General features: G+C 37.4%; 3 protein-coding genes across 4 annotated transcripts; 2 read left to right on the top strand and 1 right to left on the bottom strand.

The window, feature by feature from the left end:
• The first annotated feature begins 5,388 nt into the window (after nucleotides 1-5,388).
• LOC140778625 (GRF-interacting factor 1-like) lies at nucleotides 5,389-8,352 on the top strand. Its single transcript, XM_073123430.1, has 4 exons — nucleotides 5,389-5,642; nucleotides 6,963-7,039; nucleotides 7,353-7,437; nucleotides 7,709-8,352. Exons 1-4 carry the CDS (start codon nucleotides 5,556-5,558, stop codon nucleotides 8,108-8,110), a joined length of 651 nt encoding a protein of 216 aa, XP_072979531.1. The 5' UTR covers nucleotides 5,389-5,555; the 3' UTR covers nucleotides 8,111-8,352.
• A 910-nt stretch (nucleotides 8,353-9,262) lies between these two features.
• On the bottom strand, nucleotides 9,263-12,499 carry LOC140777972 (F-box/kelch-repeat protein OR23). Its single transcript, XM_073122440.1, has 2 exons — nucleotides 11,457-12,499; nucleotides 9,263-9,978 (listed from the first exon to the last, which is right to left on the bottom strand). The coding sequence occupies exons 1-2, from the start codon at nucleotides 12,395-12,397 to the stop codon at nucleotides 9,690-9,692; spliced, it is 1,230 nt and encodes a 409-aa protein (XP_072978541.1). The 5' UTR covers nucleotides 12,398-12,499; the 3' UTR covers nucleotides 9,263-9,689.
• A 258-nt stretch (nucleotides 12,500-12,757) lies between these two features.
• On the top strand, nucleotides 12,758-22,106 carry LOC140777971 (DNA topoisomerase 3-alpha). Of its 2 annotated transcripts, XR_012107129.1 has the most exons (25): nucleotides 12,758-13,147; nucleotides 13,564-13,742; nucleotides 13,830-13,902; nucleotides 14,326-14,448; nucleotides 14,551-14,672; nucleotides 14,748-14,820; nucleotides 14,929-15,045; nucleotides 15,118-15,201; nucleotides 15,405-15,584; nucleotides 15,698-15,826; nucleotides 16,332-16,406; nucleotides 16,749-16,838; nucleotides 17,006-17,110; nucleotides 17,488-17,522; nucleotides 18,342-18,471; nucleotides 19,262-19,314; nucleotides 19,391-19,487; nucleotides 19,568-19,606; nucleotides 19,792-19,870; nucleotides 19,984-20,055; nucleotides 20,302-20,385; nucleotides 20,573-20,746; nucleotides 20,832-20,894; nucleotides 21,195-21,309; nucleotides 21,421-21,435. XR_012107129.1 is itself a non-coding variant. In XM_073122438.1 (24 exons), the coding sequence occupies exons 1-24, from the start codon at nucleotides 12,854-12,856 to the stop codon at nucleotides 21,650-21,652; spliced, it is 2,754 nt and encodes a 917-aa protein (XP_072978539.1). In that variant the 5' UTR covers nucleotides 12,760-12,853; the 3' UTR covers nucleotides 21,653-22,106. The 2 variants fall into 2 exon arrangements, 1 of the variants encoding a protein (XP_072978539.1); XM_073122438.1 differs by lacking the exon at nucleotides 20,832-20,894 and having other exon boundaries at nucleotides 12,760-13,147; nucleotides 21,421-22,106.
• Nucleotides 22,107-22,199: the final 93 nt, after the last annotated feature.

The raw sequence follows: 22,199 nt of genomic DNA, 5'->3' as shown, positions 1-22,199 counted from the left end.
GTAGGTTCAGATTTTATTTAATAAGTTAAATTCAGCTCTGCGTAATTTAAAAAAAATATTCGCATAATATTTTACAGATATCGAAATAATATTAAACCAGTTGCATAAGATTGCCAACCTCTACCAAATCTAGTATTTATGACTTCTCCAGATTTGAAACGAAGGGTTAATCGAAAAAGATAAGGAAGACTGATTTAGTTGGTTTGTTATGATTTTAACTTAATTGTTTAGGTCTCTAGGGTGAGCCTCTATAAATATGTGGAGCAAACTCTAATTTGAATTTAATATGATAATTAAAAACGTTGTGCATTTATCTCTTTCTCTTCTTACTCTAGACATTGGCGTCCTATCCCACCTCTTTCCTTCTATCGCCCAAGTCTTTGATCGGATTCTTTTAACTTCTAATCCCATTTTCTATAATAATTTCTCCCATTTCACATCAAGAAATTAACCTACCACATATCTCAGGCAAGGGTTTATTTGACATTCGGTCACTGTTCGATCGATATCTTAAAGATCTAACCATTCAAACCTTGTGATTTTGCATTTGTTTGAAAGCTATTTTCAAAGGCGACAACATATTCAAATTTTATGAATATCCAATGACTAGATCATCCACAATTTTCTACGAAAGTAACATTTTTGATAAGATTTTCTTTACGAGATATTGAAAAGGCAAGGATCAAATTAAAAATAAGAAAAAAAAAACTAAAGCTGATGTGTTAACTAAAATAAAAGCGTAATGGAGCTTATGAAATGAAAATATCCCTTCTTAAGTATCCACAGAGTTGTGATAAATAATGAGTAATGCTGCAAAACTTAGTACCTATATACATATGATGTCCTTGAAAGAATACAACAAACAGGGAAGAAAGAATATATCAATCAAATATCCTTAATTTATTGAATTCCTTCAAAGGATAACAAAGGATGGTTACAATTAATAGCTGTATACAATTGCCAGTGCATTATCGAAACTTAGTAAGGTAATATTATTCCCAACGTCCCTAGAAACTCATCCCGGACATGACATGCATACTAGTTAAGTATACAGTCTTATATGTAATTCAAACATGCATCAATCTACCGGCAGTTAAAGTTCGGACTATGGGTGCCACACGAGTGCCCGGACGACGGCGCCCGCGACTTGGGAAGAGAACTCAGGAGTTCAACCACATCTCGAGCCCACCAGCTTTCCTTCAATGGCCTTGAGGCTTCAAGAACTTGCAAGGTTGAGACCACCAGGATGAGTAGTATGACAAGTTTCGTGCAGCTACTCTTCCTGTTCAGAATACCCAGCATCTTAATTACTTCTCGGAAGTGATCGAGTGTGTTAACTGGTGTGGATTTTGATGAAGGGGATGAAATGACAACGGAGGGAGTTATAGTTATATAGGGGAAGGGAGACTTTTATTACGTTACATGGTTTGATTTCTTAAAGTTTGAAGTCAAAAATGATGAAATCCTATGAACGGAATACTTACTTGGTCTCGTTTTACTACAACGAGAACCGTGTTGAGTAACGTTTGGTCGGCAAACAAGAAATAATTTTTTGGGGAATTAAGACCATGAAATGAAAGTACGTACCTAGCTTGACTTCATAAATATATTAGTTTGAAATGAACTAAATAATAAGAATTTTAGCAGCTCTATACATTAATGTTCTTAGTCAAGTCATGTATCCCTTTCTTTTTGGAAGAAAATAGAGGCCGGTCAAAGTAATACCTGTTTACATCTAGGTTTCTTGTGGTCATTTTCTCTGGAAAGAATTACCACGGGTATCCTGTTTGGGTTGATGTTAACTTTTAATTCAAGTATTTAATATTTTTCTAGTTTATACTAAGCTGCACTTATTAGTCAGTTGTTAACGAGGATATAAAAACACTTAATTATACTACGTAAAAATATAATTTGATTTGAGAATGTCAGGAGGAATATGGTTGCAATTTAATGGTTGACCACCGAGAGTTAAAATGTTTAAATTTAAACTACAAAACAGAATTAATAAACTACAATTATAGCCGAACAAGTTTAAACGCAAATTTTAAGTTGTGAAGACAGCAAGCTAGATAAGCTTTTATATATCTGATATTTGTTTAAATGGATACGTAGCCAAACATTAATAAATTTGCCGCCCTATTTTTAATGGAATTATAGTTTATATTTTATAACATATAACGCTATATAATTTAGCGAATATGTGCATAAAATATCCTACTGTTATATCAGTTAGTTGAACTTAACTAAATTTCTGAATTAAGTTAATAATACTAAAAAATTATAAAATATTCTCAACCAAGTTGTACCAAGAGCATTTTAGTTATTTTAGAAATAAAATGACTAAAATACGAAATATTCTCATGGTGTTAGGCTAATTATAATTTACTAAATCATATGATTCAATTTAAAAATAGTAAAAATGTACAGTATAGATCACAATACATTATAAAGTAAGCATTATATAAAAAAATGTTAATTCAATAATTTTAAAAGTGAAGGTATGTTTGATTGGCATCATTTGGCTCGTGATAAATATTTGCATATCGTTTACATGTTATGCAGTTTAGAATTTGGGATAGGAAAAAAATACAAACAATATAATCAATACTAGTACAAATAAAGCTTACAAAATACCAATATACAATTGCCTGTGTATCAAAAGTACTTAGTATTTATATATATAGTCTTCATGTATCAATCTAGGGACAGTGAAAGTTCGGACTATGGGTGCCACACGAGGGCCCGGACGGCGGCCCCGGCGTCTTGGGAAGAGAACTCAGGAGTTCAACCACATCTTGAGTCCACAAACTTTCCTTCAGTGGCCTTGAGGCTTCGAGAACTTGAAAGGTTGAGATCACCAGGATGAGTAGAATGACAAGTTTTGTGCAGCTACCGATCTTGTTCAGAACACTCGCCATTTTTAATCTATCTGTTCTAGCTCGCAAGTGATCGAGTGTAGAAGAAGATGGATGGAATGGAGGTGGTTGTGGATTTTTGATGAAGTTATATAAGGGAAGAACTAAATGTCGATCTATGATCTCTTGATTGAGCTGGAGAAGTGATCGAGCTTGTAAATTATAATACGAGCTAGGTAGGTGTGATGAGAAACGAGAGAAAGGAGGGAGGATATATATAGATGGGAGTAGTACGTAGGTAGTCTCAGTTTCAGTTTTTGCATGGTTTGGTCTAAAGGTTTGAATTGAAGACCTGGTCATAGTTTTTGTTATTCGACTACGTAGCAAACGCGCCCAAAAGACCCAGCCCAACTTCAATACATCCACTGTTTTGAATATTATTTAGTGATAATTACACTTGGATATATTTAATTTTTTTTCTTTTACTTTTGACACATAGAATTATGAAAAATATCTCATCCACTAATGATACAGAGGAAAAAAAAAAACTAATAGAATTATAAAATGCCCTTAAATTTTAAATGAATTTTGAGGCATTGAAATATTGATTGGGTTACTAGGGAATTATATCACGGTCAAGTAATATAAGAATTAATTATTTCAAAGTAAACTGAGATTATTCTTTGCAGAGAAGTTGGACCAGAAATTCCGACTGTTATGCGGGATGATTTGATTATTCTTTAGATTATAGATTACGTCGTTTTGTGATTTTAATTTGTAAGGATATAAAGCTATTAGCTACGCCCTTTGTTTTTATTGTTTTAATTTTTTTTATAAGTCTATCTATGTTGATATGCATCGCTTGTATGTATTAGACTATCATGATCGCACTTGAACTAACTCTCACGGGATAAGGATTAGATTAAAAATAAGAATAAATCTAAAATAAAGACGTACCGGAGATTATGAAATTAAATATCCAAAGAGTTGGGAATTCACATAGATGACATCATATACCAAGCCGTGAATAATCGTGATAGTTCATATAACAACTCTTTTCATCTCTAGTTCGACAACAAACAGTGAGAATTATAGGAAAAAGAAGTTCTTTATTGATTTCCTTGAAAGAATACAAAGAATGTTTACAGTGCCTCTACACAGTTGCCTATAACTATAACTGGTTGCCATATATACACTTCGCAATCTTAAATCTTATAATCCATGCATCAGATCAATCTACCGACAGTTATTGTTGGGACTGTGAGTGGTGCACGACGGGCCGGACGGCGGCACCGTCGAGTTCGAAAGAGAGCTCAGGAGTTCAACCACATCTTGAGCCCACCAACTTTCCTTCAATGGCCTTGAGGCTTCGAGAAGTTGGAAGCTTGAGATCACCAGGACGAGTAGTATGACAAGTTTTGTGCAGCTACTGATCTTGTTCAGAATACTCGCCATCTTCGAATTACGATTAATTCTCGGATGTGATGGAGTGTAGAAGGAGATGGAGGTATGATGAAGTTGTTGGATGACTGGCAATGGGAGAGGAGTTACATACATATATATATGTATATAAGGGAGGGAAAGAGGAGAATTTTACACTGCATGCATGGTTTGATTTTGTTGTTAAAGTTTGAAGTCAAAGTGATGGACTTTTATGGATGCATGGTATACCTGGTCTCGTCTAACTACCACTGGAACCGTGTTGAGTAATTCTTTGGTAAAACAAGAGAAAATAGTAATGATTAAGAAACGTATAAAACGAGAATATAGACCGTGAAATGATATGACTTTGCTCATCTCGTGTTGGGAAAAATGGGAAAAAAGGGGAAAAAAAAAGAAACCTTAATTGCTTGACTTGATAATATATTAGTTTGAAATGGGTTTACATCGTACGAATTTTAGCAGCTCTAATGCTTCTTAGTCAAGAAAGATGTAGAAGTCAAAGCAAAACTTTTCCTAGCTTTCTTGGTTTCCAAGTACACAGACTGTGTATCTTGTTCTTGTGGTTGTGGTTGGGTTTAATTATAATTTCTTTTTATGTATTTTTAATTTCAATACTTAACTCCTGGTCTATTTAATAACTTATTTATTATTACAACTTGGTGTAGCATTATTTAGTGGGATTATAACGTCATATAATGATGATGATGATGGGCCAAAAGAAAGAGGATATTAGGCCGGCCCACCGACGGCCCAACATCCCCTCATATCACTCTTCCTAACTTTCACATGAATTGACACGAATTGGGTGAAGGTAAGATGATACCAATAAACCCATCCATTATTGTAAAGAATTATAATATATATATATATATTTTTTTTTCGTCGCTTGATTAATAGGAGGAGGAAATTGAAGGACAAATTGAAATTTCCAAACCGCCCAACAGGCACGTGACTTTCGGGCTGTCCGAAAGGAAGACAAAACTACAAAGAGAAGTGCATCCCATCACCACCTCGGTAAGATTACCTCCAATTCTAACTTAGCGTATCAACGTCTCTCTCTCTCTCTCTCTATTCCCCTAGTCCTTGGTCCTGTGCGTGTGCCCAAAAAAGGAGCAGAGACAAAGAAGAGAGAAGCATCGACTCTCTAAAACCCCAAACCCCCCTCTCAAATCTTCTCTCTCCGCTTACTAAAACTCGTAGAGAGAGAGAGAGAGAGAGAGAGAGAGAGAGAGAGAGAGAGAGAGAGAGACAGAGAGGATGCAGCAGCACATCATGCAGATGAATCAGAGCATAATGGGGGGCTATGCAGCTCCTACCACTGTCACCACTGATCTCATTCAGCAGGTGCTTTTCTTTTCCCCCCTCTTTTTTTTTCTTCCTAGGTTTGTTTAGATATTTCTTCAAGTCCTTTCTGTCATTGATATGTCTGGTGATTTGCAGCCAAGAGGAAACAAAAAGTAAATGAGAAGTATATGACAGATGAATGGGAGGGGGAAAGACTGATCTTGATTAGATTTTTTATTTTTATTTTAATGCATGTTGATGTTTTTATTTTAATTGGGCTCTTTCTCTTGGGGTAAATAGGGTACAAATGCTTAAAGAGTACTCTCTGTTGTTTTTCTTCTTTTTTCTTTCTCTTTGATTCTCCAGCTGTATTTTGATGACTGTAAAGTTGTTTTTATTTTGGGTGTTTTTGTACTCTTTATGTGATGTTTCCTGGGCTTTAGTGTCATGTTGACGTGCTTCCATGACTGTTTTGATGGGGCACTTGAAGTGTGTGCATTGCTAATTTTCAAGTTTTTGATCTGAAGATTTGTGTTTTTGTTGCTGGGTTTGTTGGTTTTCTTAAACTAATTAATCTCCTTTTCTATCTTAGGTTCCCTATATAACTTTGTCTCTGTGAACTTATATGCCCTCCTATTCTGGATCGACTTATGTGCTTGAAAAGTAAAAGGGAAGAAGAGTGTTGAACTAGAGAGCTTCTCTGAACTTTTTTAGTTTTTTACCCCCATTTTTTTTATTTGATGTGGTGTATGAAATTTCATTTACATTCCAGATCCCCTCTTTTGATGTGTTGTTATGATTCAAGTTCTATATAGGAATGAATGACTTACATTAATTATCAAAGAAATACCTTTTTTGTATTCATATGCAAAAGTTAACCTTTTTTTTTAATCTCTGTGTCTATTAATCTAGTCTTACATTGGTTACTGTTACCTATTTATGGATATCTTTTAGGTTCAAATTCGAAATGCACTGCCTAACTGTTACTGTACAAATGAAACCCTTTCTAACCTTTTATTTGTCAATTGTCATTGCTAATTTGTTGAAGTTCTGAGCAGTGTTTGTCATCAATGCTAGTCATCCTTTATCTTCACAGCTAACAAATTGCTCCTTTCTGGTTTTCCCCCTATTTCAGGAAGATCTAATATTGACAATTACTCTATCACTTCTTTTTGTCTTTCCTCAGTGATTTGCTAGATGTGCATCTTATTGTCGACTATGAGGCTTACTTATTCCTGTTAAATTTAAACCCCTTGGAATTTAAACTTCAATAATATTGTGATTTTGTTTATATGCTATCTTGAGTTGGACTATGTCCATATGCTCCCCCTTTTACTTCTGGTGTAATGATACATCTTGCTTCTGTTTCATATGATTCAGTATTTGGATGAGAACAAGCAATTGATTCTGGCCATTCTTGATAACCAGAATACTGGGAAAGTGGAGGAATGTGCTCGGTGAGTCTAATCTCCCTCTTTTAGGATCCATCCTATGGCAAAATACAATTAGAAGGTTGAACTTACTTTATCTGCCGCTAAGAAAATTTAGAAGCTCCCTGATGAAGTATATCCAAGATGATCTCATATAGCTGGTCTTGATCTCGTATAATTATGCTATAAGCTGCATATACTTTTCTCTGCTATTCTAATAGGGAATGACATATGGAGAAATCTAAGCTGATGATGTAAAGAATACGCAGACAAAGATTCCCCTGCATTTCTCTTGTTCCTTAATCATGATTCATTTCTACTCTCTGGTTTGTTGCTTCAGGAATCAAGCTAAGCTTCAACATAATCTCATGTACCTCGCTGCCATAGCAGATAGCCAACCTCCTCATGCATCCAACATGGTACAGGTATGATTCATTTAAAAACATGACCATGTATGGACTCTATTGATGTTAGTTATGTCATATACAAATACATGAACCTAAGCTATCTTGATATATTGATTAACATATATTATCTTCTGCTAGGAATCTGAAGGGGGTTCAGGCTCATATAATAGTTAACTTTCTTGACAGACTGTAGTGTTTTGGCTTCAAAAATTTGCTCATGCCAGAACCAACTTAATGAATGTTGTCATGATATGATCTCACCTCTGTCATTCTTTCCTTCCTCCGGCAGTACCCTTCAAACATTGCCATGCAGTCAGGCCCTAGGTACATGCAGCCCCCCCAACAGGCTCAACTGATGACCCCACAGTCAATGATGGCTGCTCGATCGTCGATGCTATATGCTCAATCATCCCTGTCGCCTATGCAGCAACAAGCATTGGCACATAGCCAGCTTGGAATGAGCTCAGGTGTAACCGGTGGATTTAATGCACTCCATGGTGAGCCAAGCATGGGAGGCAATAACATGCTGAATACTGGAGTCTTTCCTGACTTTGGCCGCAGTGGTGGAGCTGGAAAGCAAGATTCTGGAACTCCATCTTCTGGTGATGTGCGAGGTGCCAATGCTGGAGGTCAAAGTGGGGAGATGTCTGAGCCTATGTACCTAAAAGGTTCTGAAGAGGAAGGAAGTTGAGTTTCTGGTGGTAACTAAGAGTTGACAAAGTTTAATCCAGTAGCCAGTAGGTGCTTTCAGATTAAACTGTCTTCTTTCCTTGTTGTTTGGACATTGCAAATCTCATGACTTAGCTCTCTGTTAAATGATCTGAGTAGTTGTGTAGTTAGTTCAATGCTAATGATGCCCTTCTCTATGTATCATTGTGGAATTTGCACTTAGCCAATGGCTTCTGTATATTTTGAATGAAGTTTCGGTGGCCATTGCTTTGTAAGCTAAAAGATCTGCTGGAACATCTGCTGAAATCTGAATCCATTTTTAATTTTCTATCACAGTGAGGAAAAAATACTGCTTTGAGGGCACGTACGAATTGTTTAGTTGAAGAGAATAACCGATAATATCATCTGGTTGTGGATGTTAATTTTTCTGAATGATCCATGAACTGCATCTACCCAACTTGTTCATGAAATAGTAACCATTTTACAGGATAATTCTTTGCTGATGCTTTGCAATTCTCATTTTTGTCATGAATTATTCTATTTTTTTATTTTATAATTTACTGATTTGTGCTTTCATTTATTAGTGTGGAAGGTCAAGTTCATCTGAACTGTGGCTGTTTTGGATACAATTTGTTGCAATTTATTTATTCCTTTTTCTTTGAGTTGGGCTCCTACTTAAACTATAATATAATTCTTTTCTAAAACAGTTTTTAATTTTTATGCTTATTTAATAGTTAAACTCCTGGTACCTTGGAACTGTAGAGGAATCATTGAAGCAAGTGATATTTCTTGCAACGGAAGGAAAAATCTTAAACCATTAGCATATGCTAAGAATCAATTTTACAACTGCAGCAAGTACAGACAGAAGTGTTGATCAACAGTATATGATAACTTCAGCTACGACAGTAACATAATAGAGTATTGCTCCAGAGCACATCATGGAGATAAAAACTACTTAAAATGCACAAAGATAATAAGGTAACAGGAAAGTATATAATTGTTTGGGTGAGTCCTACCTGAAAGTATAAAACAGTAACATAACAGAGTATTGCTCCATCGCACATCATAGAGAAAAAACTTCTTAAAATGCACTAAGATAATAAGGTAACATGAAAGTACATAATTGTTTGGGTGAGTCCTACCTGAAAGTATATAACAGTAACATAACAGAGTATTGCTCCAAAGCACATCATGGAGTAAAAACTACTTAGAATGTACAAATATAATAAGATAACATGAAAGTATATAATTGTTTGGGTGAGTCCCACCTGGTCATATACAAGAATCATGAAAAGATGATAAGGCATCTTTTTTAAAACACAAAGATGAATCACACCTATAATATATACAAATACCTTGGTGTATCTAACTGGGCATATACAAGAATCAGCATCAATTACAAAGTACACAAAGCCTTAAGACCTACAACCGAAAAGACTTTTCCTCCACCCCGGTGAGTCCTACCTGCATTGCAACCAGCAACGTTTGTATCACTCTGTACAATGCGTTGCATATAAAAATTATAGGTATGTGGATGTCTGTGTAGCATAAGTTTGATAAATAGCATGAAGCTGTACAACCAGGAATTAGCATATGGGAATCTATAATCGGATAGTGCAGAGCATTGTGGTCTTAAAGTCTATGGGTTGCTGGAATGGTGGATTTGCAATAAGGAATCTCCATTTCTTCTTCTCAGGGTTGTATACTTGTATTTCCATTCTCCACCTCTTCTTATGACGCTTCCGCAGATCTGAGATATCTGGAGAGGGCTGTGCTGTTGTTAACACATACAGCTCACCATTCATAGCAGCAAAACCACAAGATTCACTGGCTGGAATCTTTCTCCGCAAACTCGATTCTTTCAGCCATCTGTTTACAGCAAAATCATATCTGCAAAGCAGAACTGTCCATAAATATGACTGCCCAGAGAAATAGACCTTTTAAAAACAATACATGTGGGAAAATTAGAGTTGCATGCGATCAAAAATACTAATATGTTACCATGTCGAATTAGAAAGGTTCATGCATTGAAATGTTTAAAATATAGGCTAAAGTTCAATAATGTGTGGTGCTTAAGAATCCAAAATATATTCTAAGTAATGAAGGAGCTGGGATTTTGATGAGGAAAACGCTCCAAATCTATTTCACAGTAAATGCATCACTATCAGGTCCAAACGTCCAAGCACCAAAGACTTTGAACTTAATCAGAAGTAGAAGTTTTCTTATTCCAGAATGACAAACACTATACTAGGACAAAACCCCCATATCACAAGAAATTTAACTTAGTACAGGAAGCTCAGTAACATGGTATATTTACCACATAAACAATTTACAAATCTTTTTTATGGTTCCTCTAGAACAAGCTTACTGCCTTTGGAATCCTGATCTTTATGCCGATAACCTTACCACATGAAGATAAATTGCATACTATTGGGATTAACTTCTAGTACGAGACTGAGAATAACATACCCCATAAAATTACTCCCAATAGGCCAAAAATGATATCAAAACTCTAATAAGGAATCAGTTCACTTGCTCTGGTACATATGGAGTGAAGTACAAAAGAGGACAGGACTTCATCAGCCAACTCACCATAATTTTCAACATGTCCTATATACAAGTCAACTAAGTCTTGACAAACATCTGGAAAAAATTGCAGCATTTGTATAACTTAAATAGGACCAAGAAGTTTCAAGAGTAAGGTATGTGTAGGTTCATAACAAAATGCATTCCTCTGTTCATGTCAATGGTGCCAAACAAAGTAGCCCCTAAATTGTGGGTATAATGCACAGAAGTGAAAAAGATTTTCAATAAGAACCTTGAGGTAATCCCAATTGTGGTGACATCAACTCACCTATCTAAACAAGAAAAAACAGGGGAAAAGGCATGTTGCACATTTAGGATAGTGAACAAAACGGCCAAACTCATACTAAAAGGTACCAGGGTAATATCACGCTTTCATATGGCCAATTCAGATTTTCTTTGCTGTTCCAACAATTGTAGCCAAAGATTCAAAAATATTCTTCTCCATGCATCAAGGACTATCTATGATCAACTACCAAATTTGGAATGATAAGCAAACAAAAAAGAATAAAATAAGTAGAGCACAGGGATAAACAGATCTATTCATCAATGATGAGATGAGTAGATGACTAGTGAAACATATCTTGTGCCTTTCAAAGAAATTGAACTCACACTAATACAGCGATTCGCATAATGTGTTCTTGGGATTGCAATTCCCTAGAAATTTAATTGTATAATGAACTCACTGTGCTATATACTCATAACCTCATCCAGCTTAGATGTAATTTAATGAGAAAAACATAGAAGAAGGATACATAACACTACAATATTGTCACCAAATTTACCTAAAAATCTCATTGCGATCGAGCATGAACACACCCTTGGCCAACCCATCTTCTCCCTCAACCACACCCACAGCCCCAAGCTTCCTCCTCTCCCCTTCCTCCCACATATCTCCCACCTCCCTCCACTTCCCACTCCTCAACCCTAACACCACCGCGTCCCTACAGTACACATCCGCCGGCACAACCCCCGCCATCGCCCTATACTCCCCATACCCTCCCATCACCCAAAACTCCTCCTCGAATTCACCCTCCGCCACAAACCCTACGCACCCGGCCCGCTGCCTCGGCATCTTCTCCCCCATCCTCCACTCACTCGCCGCCATATCATACCACTCCACCGATACAATCCGACTTCCCTGCGACGGATACATCGGATGCCTCGATCCGCCGCCGGCCACGATTATACTTGACGCGGAATCGACGGCGGCGGAGGCGAAGCTTCCGCGTGGGGTGGGCATGTCGGGGAGGCGGATCCAGGATGGGGGGTCTCCAGCGAGGTCGAGGCTGTGGACGGCCGCGGAGGAGACGGGATGGCCGAGGGGGTAGGAGTGGGCGTCGAAGAGGGAGCCACCGAGGAGGTAAAGGTGATGGCGGAGGGAGAGGGGGGAGAAGTTTGAGAGGTAGAAGAGGTGGGGGGAGCAGGGGAGAGGGGGGAGGGGAAGGAAGGAGAGAGAGGAGGGGTCGAAGAGGAAAGGGGAGGAGAGGGAGGGGTCGGAGGGGAAGAGGGCGAGGAGTTGGTGAGAAGGGAGGCGGAGGAGTCGGCGGATGGGGAGGATGGTGGAGGGGTAGAGGAGGCGGCGCCATTCGCGGCAGGTGAAGCGGAGGCGGGATTGGATGGGGAGGGGCAGGGAGGCGAGGATAACGACGGAGATGTCGTTGGGGAGACCAGGGATTAGGGGTTCCGGGAGGGCGGCGGCGGTGGTGGAGGAAGACGAAGCCATGGAGGGGAGAGAGAGAGAGAGAGAGAGAGAAGAGAGAGAGAGGGACGAAGGGGGAAAGGTCGGTTTGGCTCCGGAAGTGTTCTCGTGGCGAAGGTGGGAGGGATCGACTGAAATGGACAGAACGTGCAACACGGTTAGTAGCTCATGTAATTTTGAAGACTATGACGTGGCGGATTTTGATTTGCGGAGATGAGGAAGAGTCATGTATAGGTGGACTGGTTGTTTGGTTGATGAGATGTGGTCGGGGATCAGGGAGTGTTGAGGGGACTGACGTGAGCGCTTTGACCTTTTCACAATTAATACCATCCATTTCTTTACTACGACTTCTATTACAAAATAAAATGAAGGAAATTTGAAAACAAAAAAAGAAAATGAAAAAGTGAAAAATAAAGCAGAGGAAGTACGCAAAAAAATAACAAACCGCGCGCACTTCTTCTCCAATTTCGAACCATCGCCATGTCGGGTCGCGGTCGGATCCGAGTCCTAAACGTGGCGGAGAAGCCGTCGGTGGCCAAGTCGGTGTCGGAGATACTATCCCGTGGACGCGGCCTACGTTCCCGCCAGGGTCGCTCCCGCTACAACCGCGTGTTCGAGTTCGAGTACGCCATCGGATCCCAGCCCTGCCTCATGCTCGTCACCTCCGTCACCGGCCACCTCATGGAGCTCGATTTCGAAGATCGCTTCCGCAAGTGGCATTCGTGCGACCCTGTCGACCTCTACCACGCCCCAATCCGCAAGCACGTCCCTCAGGTTTGAGTCTTTTCTCTAGAAGACATTTTGTCGAACATTTGGTTGGCAACCTTTTTGTAGTGAAATATTTCGTATTGTGGATGTGGTTCGTTGAGTCCTTACGAGGAAGAGTGAAGAAGAAAGAAATGATTAGTTCTTGACATAAATATTACATGGATTAGAATCTTGTATCTGAGGCCCCAATGCACATTACTTGGTATCAGGAGAACTATCTCCCCTCTTTGGCAATAATCTGTGTTAATTTTTGTCCTCATACTGCATTAAGTATTGGACCATGCGGTTCTAGTGTAAGATTATGTTTTTGTTTTTTTTTTTCATTTCCTCAAATGTCACTTAGTATTAGAACCTAATGCGCAACAATAGTATTTTTCCTGCCCATTTTTGTTTCCATTCTTTGATGGTTTTGATGATTGCAGGACAAGTTGGATATTAAACGAACTTTGGAGGAGGAAGCTAGGAAATGTCAGTGGTTGGTACTTTGGCTTGATTGTGATAGAGAAGGTGAAAACATTGCATTTGAAGTGGTAGAGGTTTGCACAGCTGTAAACCACAATCTCAACATTTGGAGAGCTCATTTCTCGGCTTTAATTGAGAGGTACTAATGGCTGTGGATTACTGTTGGTATATCGTATCCACAATTGCATTTTCCTGTTACAATTTTTGTTTAATTTGAAAATGCCAGGGAAATACATGAATCAGTACAGAATCTTGCCAGACCCAACAAATTATTTGCTGATGCTGTTGATGCCAGGCAGGTGATTCCAATACTCATTACCTTCTATTTGGTTCTATAAGTAGATCCAAAATTCATAATTCCGAGACGAGCCACTAACTCTTGAAACAAATGGCTATAAAGATCTCTCCAGAAGCCAATGTGGTCTAGAGGGCCATTATCTTTTGTTAAAGAAACTTTCAAACTTGCTTATCCCAACCTAGTAATGCATGTAAATCTAGGTACAACATTTGATAGTGTGTTTTTTTTTTTTTTTCCATTTGTTTTGTTCTTCTAGGACTGGGTAGGATTCATTTCTTAATAGATATATTCTGTTGTAGAATATATAGACAGCTTTCCTTTTTCTATTAAAATTTATCCAGCCCAGAGTTAACAATCATGCTTTTGCCACCTGCTTTATGTCTTACTTGGTAAACCCATACTGATAGTTGGAAATATTTGGCAGGAAATTGACCTCCGTATAGGTGCCTCTTTCACTAGGTTCCAGACTATGCTGCTAAAAGATGCATTTGTTCTCGATTTTGCAGGGGATGAGAGAAATCTTGTGTTAAGTTATGGTCCTTGTCAGGTCTGTTATACTGTTCAATAAATAAATGTTGGGTACTTAAATTTTCTACTTATATGTTGAAGAACCTGTTGGAACAACTTACCTTTTCATTGTTTTGTACAGTTTCCAACTCTTGGTTTTATTGTTGAACGTTTTTGGGAGATACAATCTCATGAGCCTGAAGAGTTCTGGACAATAAACTGCTCACACACTTCAGATGAGGGAACTGCTACTTTCAGCTGGATGTAAGATGCGGGATATTCTTGTATTTTAACTACATCTTTGTTATAAAATTTATGTAGTGTGTTTGTTACGTGCAGGCGAGGTCATTTATTTGATTACACGTGCGCTGTGGTAATTTATGAGTTGTGTGTCGAAGAACCAACAGCAACTGTAAGGCTTACATGATTATTAGCTTCAAAATAGAGTTATGCTGATCCTGATTAAAGAATATGATTTCTGGAAATTGTGATGTTTGTTTGTCTTTCCTTGTTTCTTCAGGTCAACAATGTCAAACTCCAGGAGAAAATGAAGTATCCCCCATATCCATTGAGCACAGTCGAGCTTCAAAAACGGGCTTCCAGATACTTCAGAATGAGTTCTGAGCACACAATGAAGGTGAGGAGTTTGGTGCTGATTGGTGAGGATTTTGGTTTTGTCTTAGGGTTTGAACAAGTCACTCCTTGACAGGTGGCAGAAGAACTCTATCAAGCTGGATTCATTAGTTATCCTCGCACAGAGACAGACAACTTCTCAGTGAACACAGATCTACATGTTTGTAAATTTTTTAATTTGTATTTTTAGATAAAATACCTACCATTGACTTTTTTATTTTCTCCTTTTCCTTTCGTTTGATGGAGATATGAATGCTTTCCTAAGTTTCCTTTTCTTTTTAGGTTTATTAATTTGAAACATTTTTGTCTGTTAGACTTGATCTTTTGCTTAATCCTTAAGTTAGTGTATGATAATTTACTTAGGGCATCGTGCGAGAGCAAGCGGGACATCCGATTTGGGGTTCATATGCTCAAAGACTTTTAGATCCAGAGACAAGGCTGTGGAGAAACCCTAGTAATGGTGGACATGATGACAAGGCACATCCTCCCATTCATCCAACGAAGTTCTCTTCTGGTGAACCTAACTGGAGCCAAGACCATAATGTAAGTACACTACTTCTGTCAACAAGTTTCATACGAAATTAAGAACCTAATCTGTTTTTTTCTGGTTATAAGGCTTTACATTTGTCATGGATCACTTATACTATTGTCTGCAGAAATTATATGAGCTTGTTGTTCGCCATTTTCTTGCTTGCGTCTCACAACCTGCTGTAGGAGCTGAAACCACAGTAGAAATCGACATTGCTGGTGAACAGTTTAATGCCTCTGGCCGTGTGATAATTTCTGTGAGTAACCTTATCATTTGCTTTTATAAAAAAATAAAAACCTTACCATCTGCTAGAATTTGTTTATTTCGACATATAGCTTGATGGACTCTATACTTCAGCACTCGGAATTTTTTGACCCTACATTTCCCATTTGTCATATCCATTCTATTCTGTTTTTCTAGAAATTATCCTATCGGAGCTTTCTTTAGGGGTAATGTAGAATGGAAAGAAAGCGCTAGCGAACCAAATGACTTAAGCATTGTTATATACTCGTATCCGTCCCTTAAATGCTTGCCTTGTACTTGTTGATGCACTGAGAAAAAAAATTAGTTGGAATGTTGCATTACTGTTGTTTGATTTCTATTTTCTTATTCTACATGTAGCAGATGTTCTATGAATCCCTTAAAGGAATTTTGATGTTTCAGCGAAATACTCCATTTTGATGGTACAGTTGTAAGAATTGTGGCTATGACATGGTTATTCCTAGTTTAATCTTTATTTCTACTTTTCTTTTTCCCTGTAGAAAAATTATTTGGATGTTTATCGCTTTGAATCATGGGGTGGTACTTTACTTCCAACATACACAGTTGGGCAACAGGTCAGCTGTCTATCATACCATACTTTCCATTGACATTGCTATTTTAATTGAGTAAATTGTGTCGCTACATACCATAAAAAGAGGATATAGTAATATTGGGATTGCGAGCAAGCTTTCAAATGGGAGCAATCATAGGTTTCATAAAAAATGAAACATACTAATATGTGACTGTATCCTTAAAATGATGGATTATCCTTGCTGGCACATACCATGCTAGTCCGTTTTGATATTACCTACTTGAAGGTAACTTAGTTCTATCATTCATCTATATTTGTTAGTGGAGTGTCACGTGAACTTTTATAAAGTTTGATAAGTAGATGAACTTCCTTTTTTTCTATGCAGTTTATCCCAACGACTATGACACTTGATTCAGGAGTGACGAGACCACCTCCTCTTTTAAGTGAATCTGATCTCCTTAGTCGTATGGACAAGGTGACTATCTACTGGCATAATTCTTAATAAAGAACTTGACTTATGTTTGCAATTTATGTGATTTTATGCATCATGAACTAACATACTTCTCTTTTGAAGAAAAGCAGTGTTGAATATATCAGGTGCTTTATTGGTTTCCTGACCTTCCTTTCTCATTCTATTTGTAGTCAGGAATTGGCACTGATGCAACGATGCATGATCACATCAAGAAGTTAATTGATCGATGCTATGCGACCAAAGATTCAAATACTCGTTTCTCCCCAACAAACCTTGTATTGATTGTTGCCTAATATCGTCTTCTTGTGGAAATTTTTCTTTCAGTCATGCATGAGAGAATTTGAAATTAATTCATTTGTTAGTTTTCCCTGTCTTTGATGCTGCATACTAGGAGTATTGTCCTTTAAGCATCTTCTTGTGCCTTCAACCATAGTGAGGCATATCTTTAGACTTTACATGCATATATAAATACAAGACCCTTTTGATACTTGTCATAACTCATAACTCTTCTTTTGTTTTAGTTTCTTGATTATTACAGTTGTGAGACATTTGATTGCACTTTCAAAGAACATCACTTGGCTGGGTTATAAGTTTAATTTGTTCCTTTTGTCCAGTACTTATTATTGGTAATAATGAGTTTACTTGATTGCAGGGTGAGGCGTTAGTAATGGGTTACGATGATATGGGGTATGCCATTTTTAAATTTTCTATTTTCTTACAAGTTACATCTTATATCAAGTACTCTAGATGCAACAATAATCCACTTTAGATACATTATACAAAATTGTAACGCAATCTTAACCTTGTGCCACCTTTTTATAACACCTTTAATTAAATTGCTATGTTCATAAATAGCAAACAATATTGTACAAAACTACAATCTCTAGATTGTGTTTGTTTGTACGGTAATGGATTCTATAATTTTGATTATGGAAGCCTCATGCTCTTCATCATCCTGTTGATGATGTAAATAAGCTATACTCTATTACCACAGGTCTTCTGTGGCACTCTCAGTATGTAGTTTGCTCATTGGAGGAAAAATAAAGTCAAAAATATTCTTGTCGGCAGCTGCACTAGTCTTTTTAGCTAATACAACTCCATCATATCTGCGAGGTCTCACTACTCTCTAACTCTCATGATGAACTGTTTTGCTTTCTTCTTTGCTGTTTCTTGTGAAATGTCCAAATACAATATATCCATTATTTTGAAGACAGACATCTATTTTTTACAATATATCTAACTGCCTTACAGTTGGACTGTTTTTCTTTTTCCCCTAGGAATCAGTTGCCCTGACAGCTTTTTATACCCAAACACTACATTTGTACTGTCACATGTTCACTTCATTATCAGTTGCTTTTATCTCTATTTTTGGCAATTTAACCTTGCAAACATATATACTTGTTTAAGAGAGGAGGAGAAAGAATGAAAGATCAACTCTGATGGTCAGATTCTTGCTTGCTGCAATGTCGATAGCATTAAATGTTAACTGACTGACCTAACTTTCAGCTATGAGCTCTGGAAGCCCTACCTCAGATCAATGATGGAGTGTGACATGAAAGCAGTTAGCATGGGTACCAAGAGGAAATCTGAAGTATTAGAGAGTTGCTTGCATCAGATGAAATCTTGTTTTGTGGATGTAAGTTAATATTAAAACTTTTGCTTCATTTTCTAGTGTTATGCAATAGAGAAGGTGAAGCATCATTAATCTTTTCTATTGATTGTGGAAGAGCAACATGACGATATTTAGTCATCTTGTAGTGATCATACTCCTATTGACATGTAATGTTAAACCAAAATTTGGCAGTTTATGAATGTCTACATGGTGGACTTGATATTACCAAATATCGAAATCTAGATATGGTTGATGTGGTTAAGCATGTATCCTTTCTTACCTGAAGGTTCTCGTGTGCTAATTTGCTGAAAGTTGGTTAAGATGTCACAAACAGTGTACCCTTTCTTACCTGAAGGTTCTCGCGTGCTAATTTGCTGAATATTGGTTAAGATGTTGCATACAGTGGTAATGTGGAATCCAGATAAGCTCAACCTCTCCATTTTGATGGCCATGTGTTAGTAGAATTTAACATATGAATAAAAAGACCAAGGTTTTAAAAATATTAATATCGCATATCAGAGAAGACTAGTTAAAACTTAAAAGTTTGAATAGAATTGCAATGTGCAATTCTTAGAGATTTATAGCTGAGATATTTTTATATTTTCCAACTCTGGGAAAAATTTATTTCATCATTACTTCTCCCATAGGTAACACTTGACAATTCTAAATACTGTATACTTTGGTTCCTTGTTTCCTTGCTACTTATGTAGTCTTCTCTTTCTGCATATTTTCATTTATATTTTCCCACTGAACTTGCTCCTGTTTCAGTACCTATTTGTTGTTGAGTACATGACACTTCTTGGTGCCATTGCAGGCAAGACTGAACAAAATAAAACTCCTTGAGGCAATGGAGATATTCTTTGAGAGGTATTAAATAGACCCCTCTTATTTCTCTTGTTTCTAACTTTCTACTAAGTCTTATATTTTCTGCTTATGTATTTAGATCTGGTAGATCTAATGGAGATGCACATAACTTTGGAGAAGTTGTCAGGTCTTGTGGTGTCTGCCATGAATCTGATATGGTTCTGAAGCGACGGCCGGTAATAATGTTCACCATGTACTGATCTACTGTTGAAAGTTTTAGTTTTTCAATTATAAATCATATTCTCTCTTTTGACAGAATGGTGAATTTATGGTCGGATGTTTGCGTTTTCCACTGGTGAGTTTTGGTGTACTGTTACTTCTATTAAGAAATAGCAGATGCCCATACTTTTGTTATTAACTTAGAAGCTCAACCCACAATAGTTACATTTTAAAATAGCACGCATTTATAGTGTTTACAATTTAGAGCTCTGAATTCTGGTGATGTATTTTGACTATAGTCATTTTGGCGTTTCTTTTCAGTGTAGGAATGTTGTTTGGCTCCCAAGCTCATTATCAGAAGCAGCTGTGACTGGTCATGTTTGTCCAACATGTAGTCCAGGTCATTCTCTGTCGCTATTCACATTTCATAGATTTAGCATCTTCATTTTCAATGTAGTTAACCAAGTTGTTCTTATTCTTTTTAGTTGGTGGTTAATTATCTTGTTATTATAGGTCCAATTTATATGATTCAATTTAAGTTTCGTCGAGTGGAGATTCCACCAAACTATGAGGTTGATCATCTCGGTATGTATACTCCATTGCTAGAGTTCATTGTTACTTTCTTCATCCCTGTACATGTAAAAGAATTTTAATTTATGAAAGATCATTGCTTATGCATTCTGTCCCATATCATTTGTGCCTCACTTTTAAAAGGCCTGCAGAAGGTTGTTTTTTTTTTCTATATAAAATATTTGGCTTCATATTAGAAATGTAAAGTTCCTAACATCTGTACTTTATTTAATTGGCTCAAAAACATTTTACCTTTGTTAGGTTGTATCGGCGGCTGTGACATCACATTAAGAGAATTAACTGAGATTTGTGGAACAGGGTCTCGTAATCATGCTTCCACCGCAGGTTCGTCTAGGCATATATACAATATTAGCTAGAGCAAGACTTTACTGTCTTCCTTTTCCAGCTAGTTTTTGATCTTGTTGTAGTGATTAGTGAAGATATAATGGCTAGCTAAGCAACTGAGAGACCACTCACTTATAAAGAGAAGCGGAAAGATTAGCTATTCTGATTGACTTTACCCTGATTACAGCAAGAGGACAGGGAGCTGTGGAGGTTCCAATTAATACCAGACACAGAAGTTCAAGACAGGAAACTTGTACATATTGCCGGCAAGCAGGGCATTCTTCAGATGATTGCCCTTCTCAAGTTATGCGTTCAAACAGTGCTCAGTCAAGCAGTGTCCAAAGATCAAGAAGTGTTCCAGGTGACTTATGCTACTTGTGTTCCTGGTACTAATGAACTAATAATACACCTGAAATTATTAATTATTACTCATCTGTATTATGTAGTGTCTGAGATGCATGATTGGGAAAGATATACAATTAATTTCTCGATAGAATGACATTTGGAAGGTAATAACAAGGTTCATTCTTCACATCTAGCAAAAACTGCTATACACTGGATTGTATTGCTCAACTTAGAAGAGCTCACAATTTCTTGAATATCTAGATATGCTCGATAGTAACAAAGTGTACACAACAACAATTGGCGCATTTCAGTTCAAGCAGTAGTCAATACTTAGATGCTTCTAACTACACAATAGTCCTGCACACTATGATATTAGATGGATGTCACATTTTATTTATTTTACCTATTGACTATGTTGTTCTGAAATGATTGTTTTACTCATTCTTAAAGTAATTCAAATGCAGGTCAAATATTGTGCGACTCATGTGGTGCACAATGTGCATTGCGAACTGCTAATACAGAAACTAATAGAGGGAGGAAGTTCTACAAGTGCCAATTCCAAGAATGCGGCTTCTTTATGTATGAATAGATATAACCATGATTTAAATGACTAGATATATCTGGTTACGATCTTATATTGCCACAAAAGTTGTGCAACGAAGCTCAATACAATTCTAATGTGCAATGCAGATGGGAAGACGATGTGGAGAACAGTGGGTCACGAGGTCGTAGTGAGTCCCGTGGAAGCAGCAGCAGGTCATCATCCACTGGAAGGCGAGGTGGCCGTGGGCGAGGCCAAAGAGGAAGAAATGCTGATGGTATGACATTTGTATCGGCAACTGGTGAAAGAGTCTCTGGTTGCTGTTTTACCTGTGGTGATACCTCACACTTTGCAAATGCCTGCCCAAATCGTGGCAGATAACTGCTATTCCAGCTCACGGCAATAGAATTATTCTCTAATAAAAGCGTATTTCTCCTGCTGCTCTGATATGCACATGTACACTGGATCACTGATGATTCATGGGCATAATGCTTATCCTAGTGGAGATTCCAACTCCAGAAGTGGAAGCAGAAGCCTGGTTTCAGAGACAAGACTGTATAGTCTAATGATCCACTCCAAACTCTGAAGTAATATTGTGGTTGAAAATCTGAGTTAAAGTACAAATGGCCCGTTTGGTTTCGAATTCTTTGCGTTGACTACAAATACTTTTGTGTATCAATCATGTGTTGTATTTATCGTCACCATTTTGTACATCTTGCTCTGTTCATCTCGCCAGGTTTTAATTCCTACACATTTTTTTTTCTTGTAGTAGTAAATGAAAGCAAATTATGAATTAAGTCAGCAGCTTGATATTAGCCTCGTAATAGCTGTAATAGCTTTGCCAAGTAGCTGGAAGTACATAGAAGCAAATTTGCAGTTTGAATCCATATTTTTCATTATTTGCAAATCATATTTTTGGTGAGCTAGA

This window comes from Typha angustifolia, chromosome 15, assembly GCF_048772165.1.
Source record: "Typha angustifolia cultivar Huaian chromosome 15, ASM4877216v1, whole genome shotgun sequence".
Classification (NCBI taxonomy): domain Eukaryota; kingdom Viridiplantae; phylum Streptophyta; class Magnoliopsida; order Poales; family Typhaceae; genus Typha; species Typha angustifolia.
Note: the sequence above shows the minus strand (reverse complement) of the source record. Positions and strands in the feature narration are given on the sequence as shown.

What these genes read in the sequence shown, in the direction of transcription:
- LOC140778625 (XM_073123430.1), top strand. Translation starts at nt 5,556, where the DNA reads ATGCAGCAGCACATCATGCAGATGAATCAGAGCATAATGGGGGGCTAT. An exon ending in AAAGTGGAGGAATGTGCTCG is followed by an intron (nt 7,040 to 7,352) that starts GTGAGTCTAATC and finishes TTGTTGCTTCAG; the next exon opens with GAATCAAGCTAAGCTTCAAC. An exon ending in ATGCATCCAACATGGTACAG is followed by an intron (nt 7,438 to 7,708) that starts GTATGATTCATT and finishes TTCCTCCGGCAG; the next exon opens with TACCCTTCAAACATTGCCAT.
- LOC140777972 (XM_073122440.1), bottom strand. Translation starts at nt 12,397, where the DNA reads ATGGCTTCGTCTTCCTCCACCACCGCCGCCGCCCTCCCGGAACCCCTA. An exon ending in GATCGCAATGAGATTTTTAG is followed by an intron (nt 9,979 to 11,456) that starts GTAAATTTGGTG and finishes TCTGCTTTGCAG; the next exon opens with ATATGATTTTGCTGTAAACA.
- LOC140777971 (XM_073122438.1), top strand. Translation starts at nt 12,854, where the DNA reads ATGTCGGGTCGCGGTCGGATCCGAGTCCTAAACGTGGCGGAGAAGCCG. An exon ending in TCCGCAAGCACGTCCCTCAG is followed by an intron (nt 13,148 to 13,563) that starts GTTTGAGTCTTT and finishes TGATGATTGCAG; the next exon opens with GACAAGTTGGATATTAAACG. An exon ending in TTGTCCAACATGTAGTCCAG is followed by an intron (nt 19,871 to 19,983) that starts GTCATTCTCTGT and finishes TTGTTATTATAG; the next exon opens with GTCCAATTTATATGATTCAA.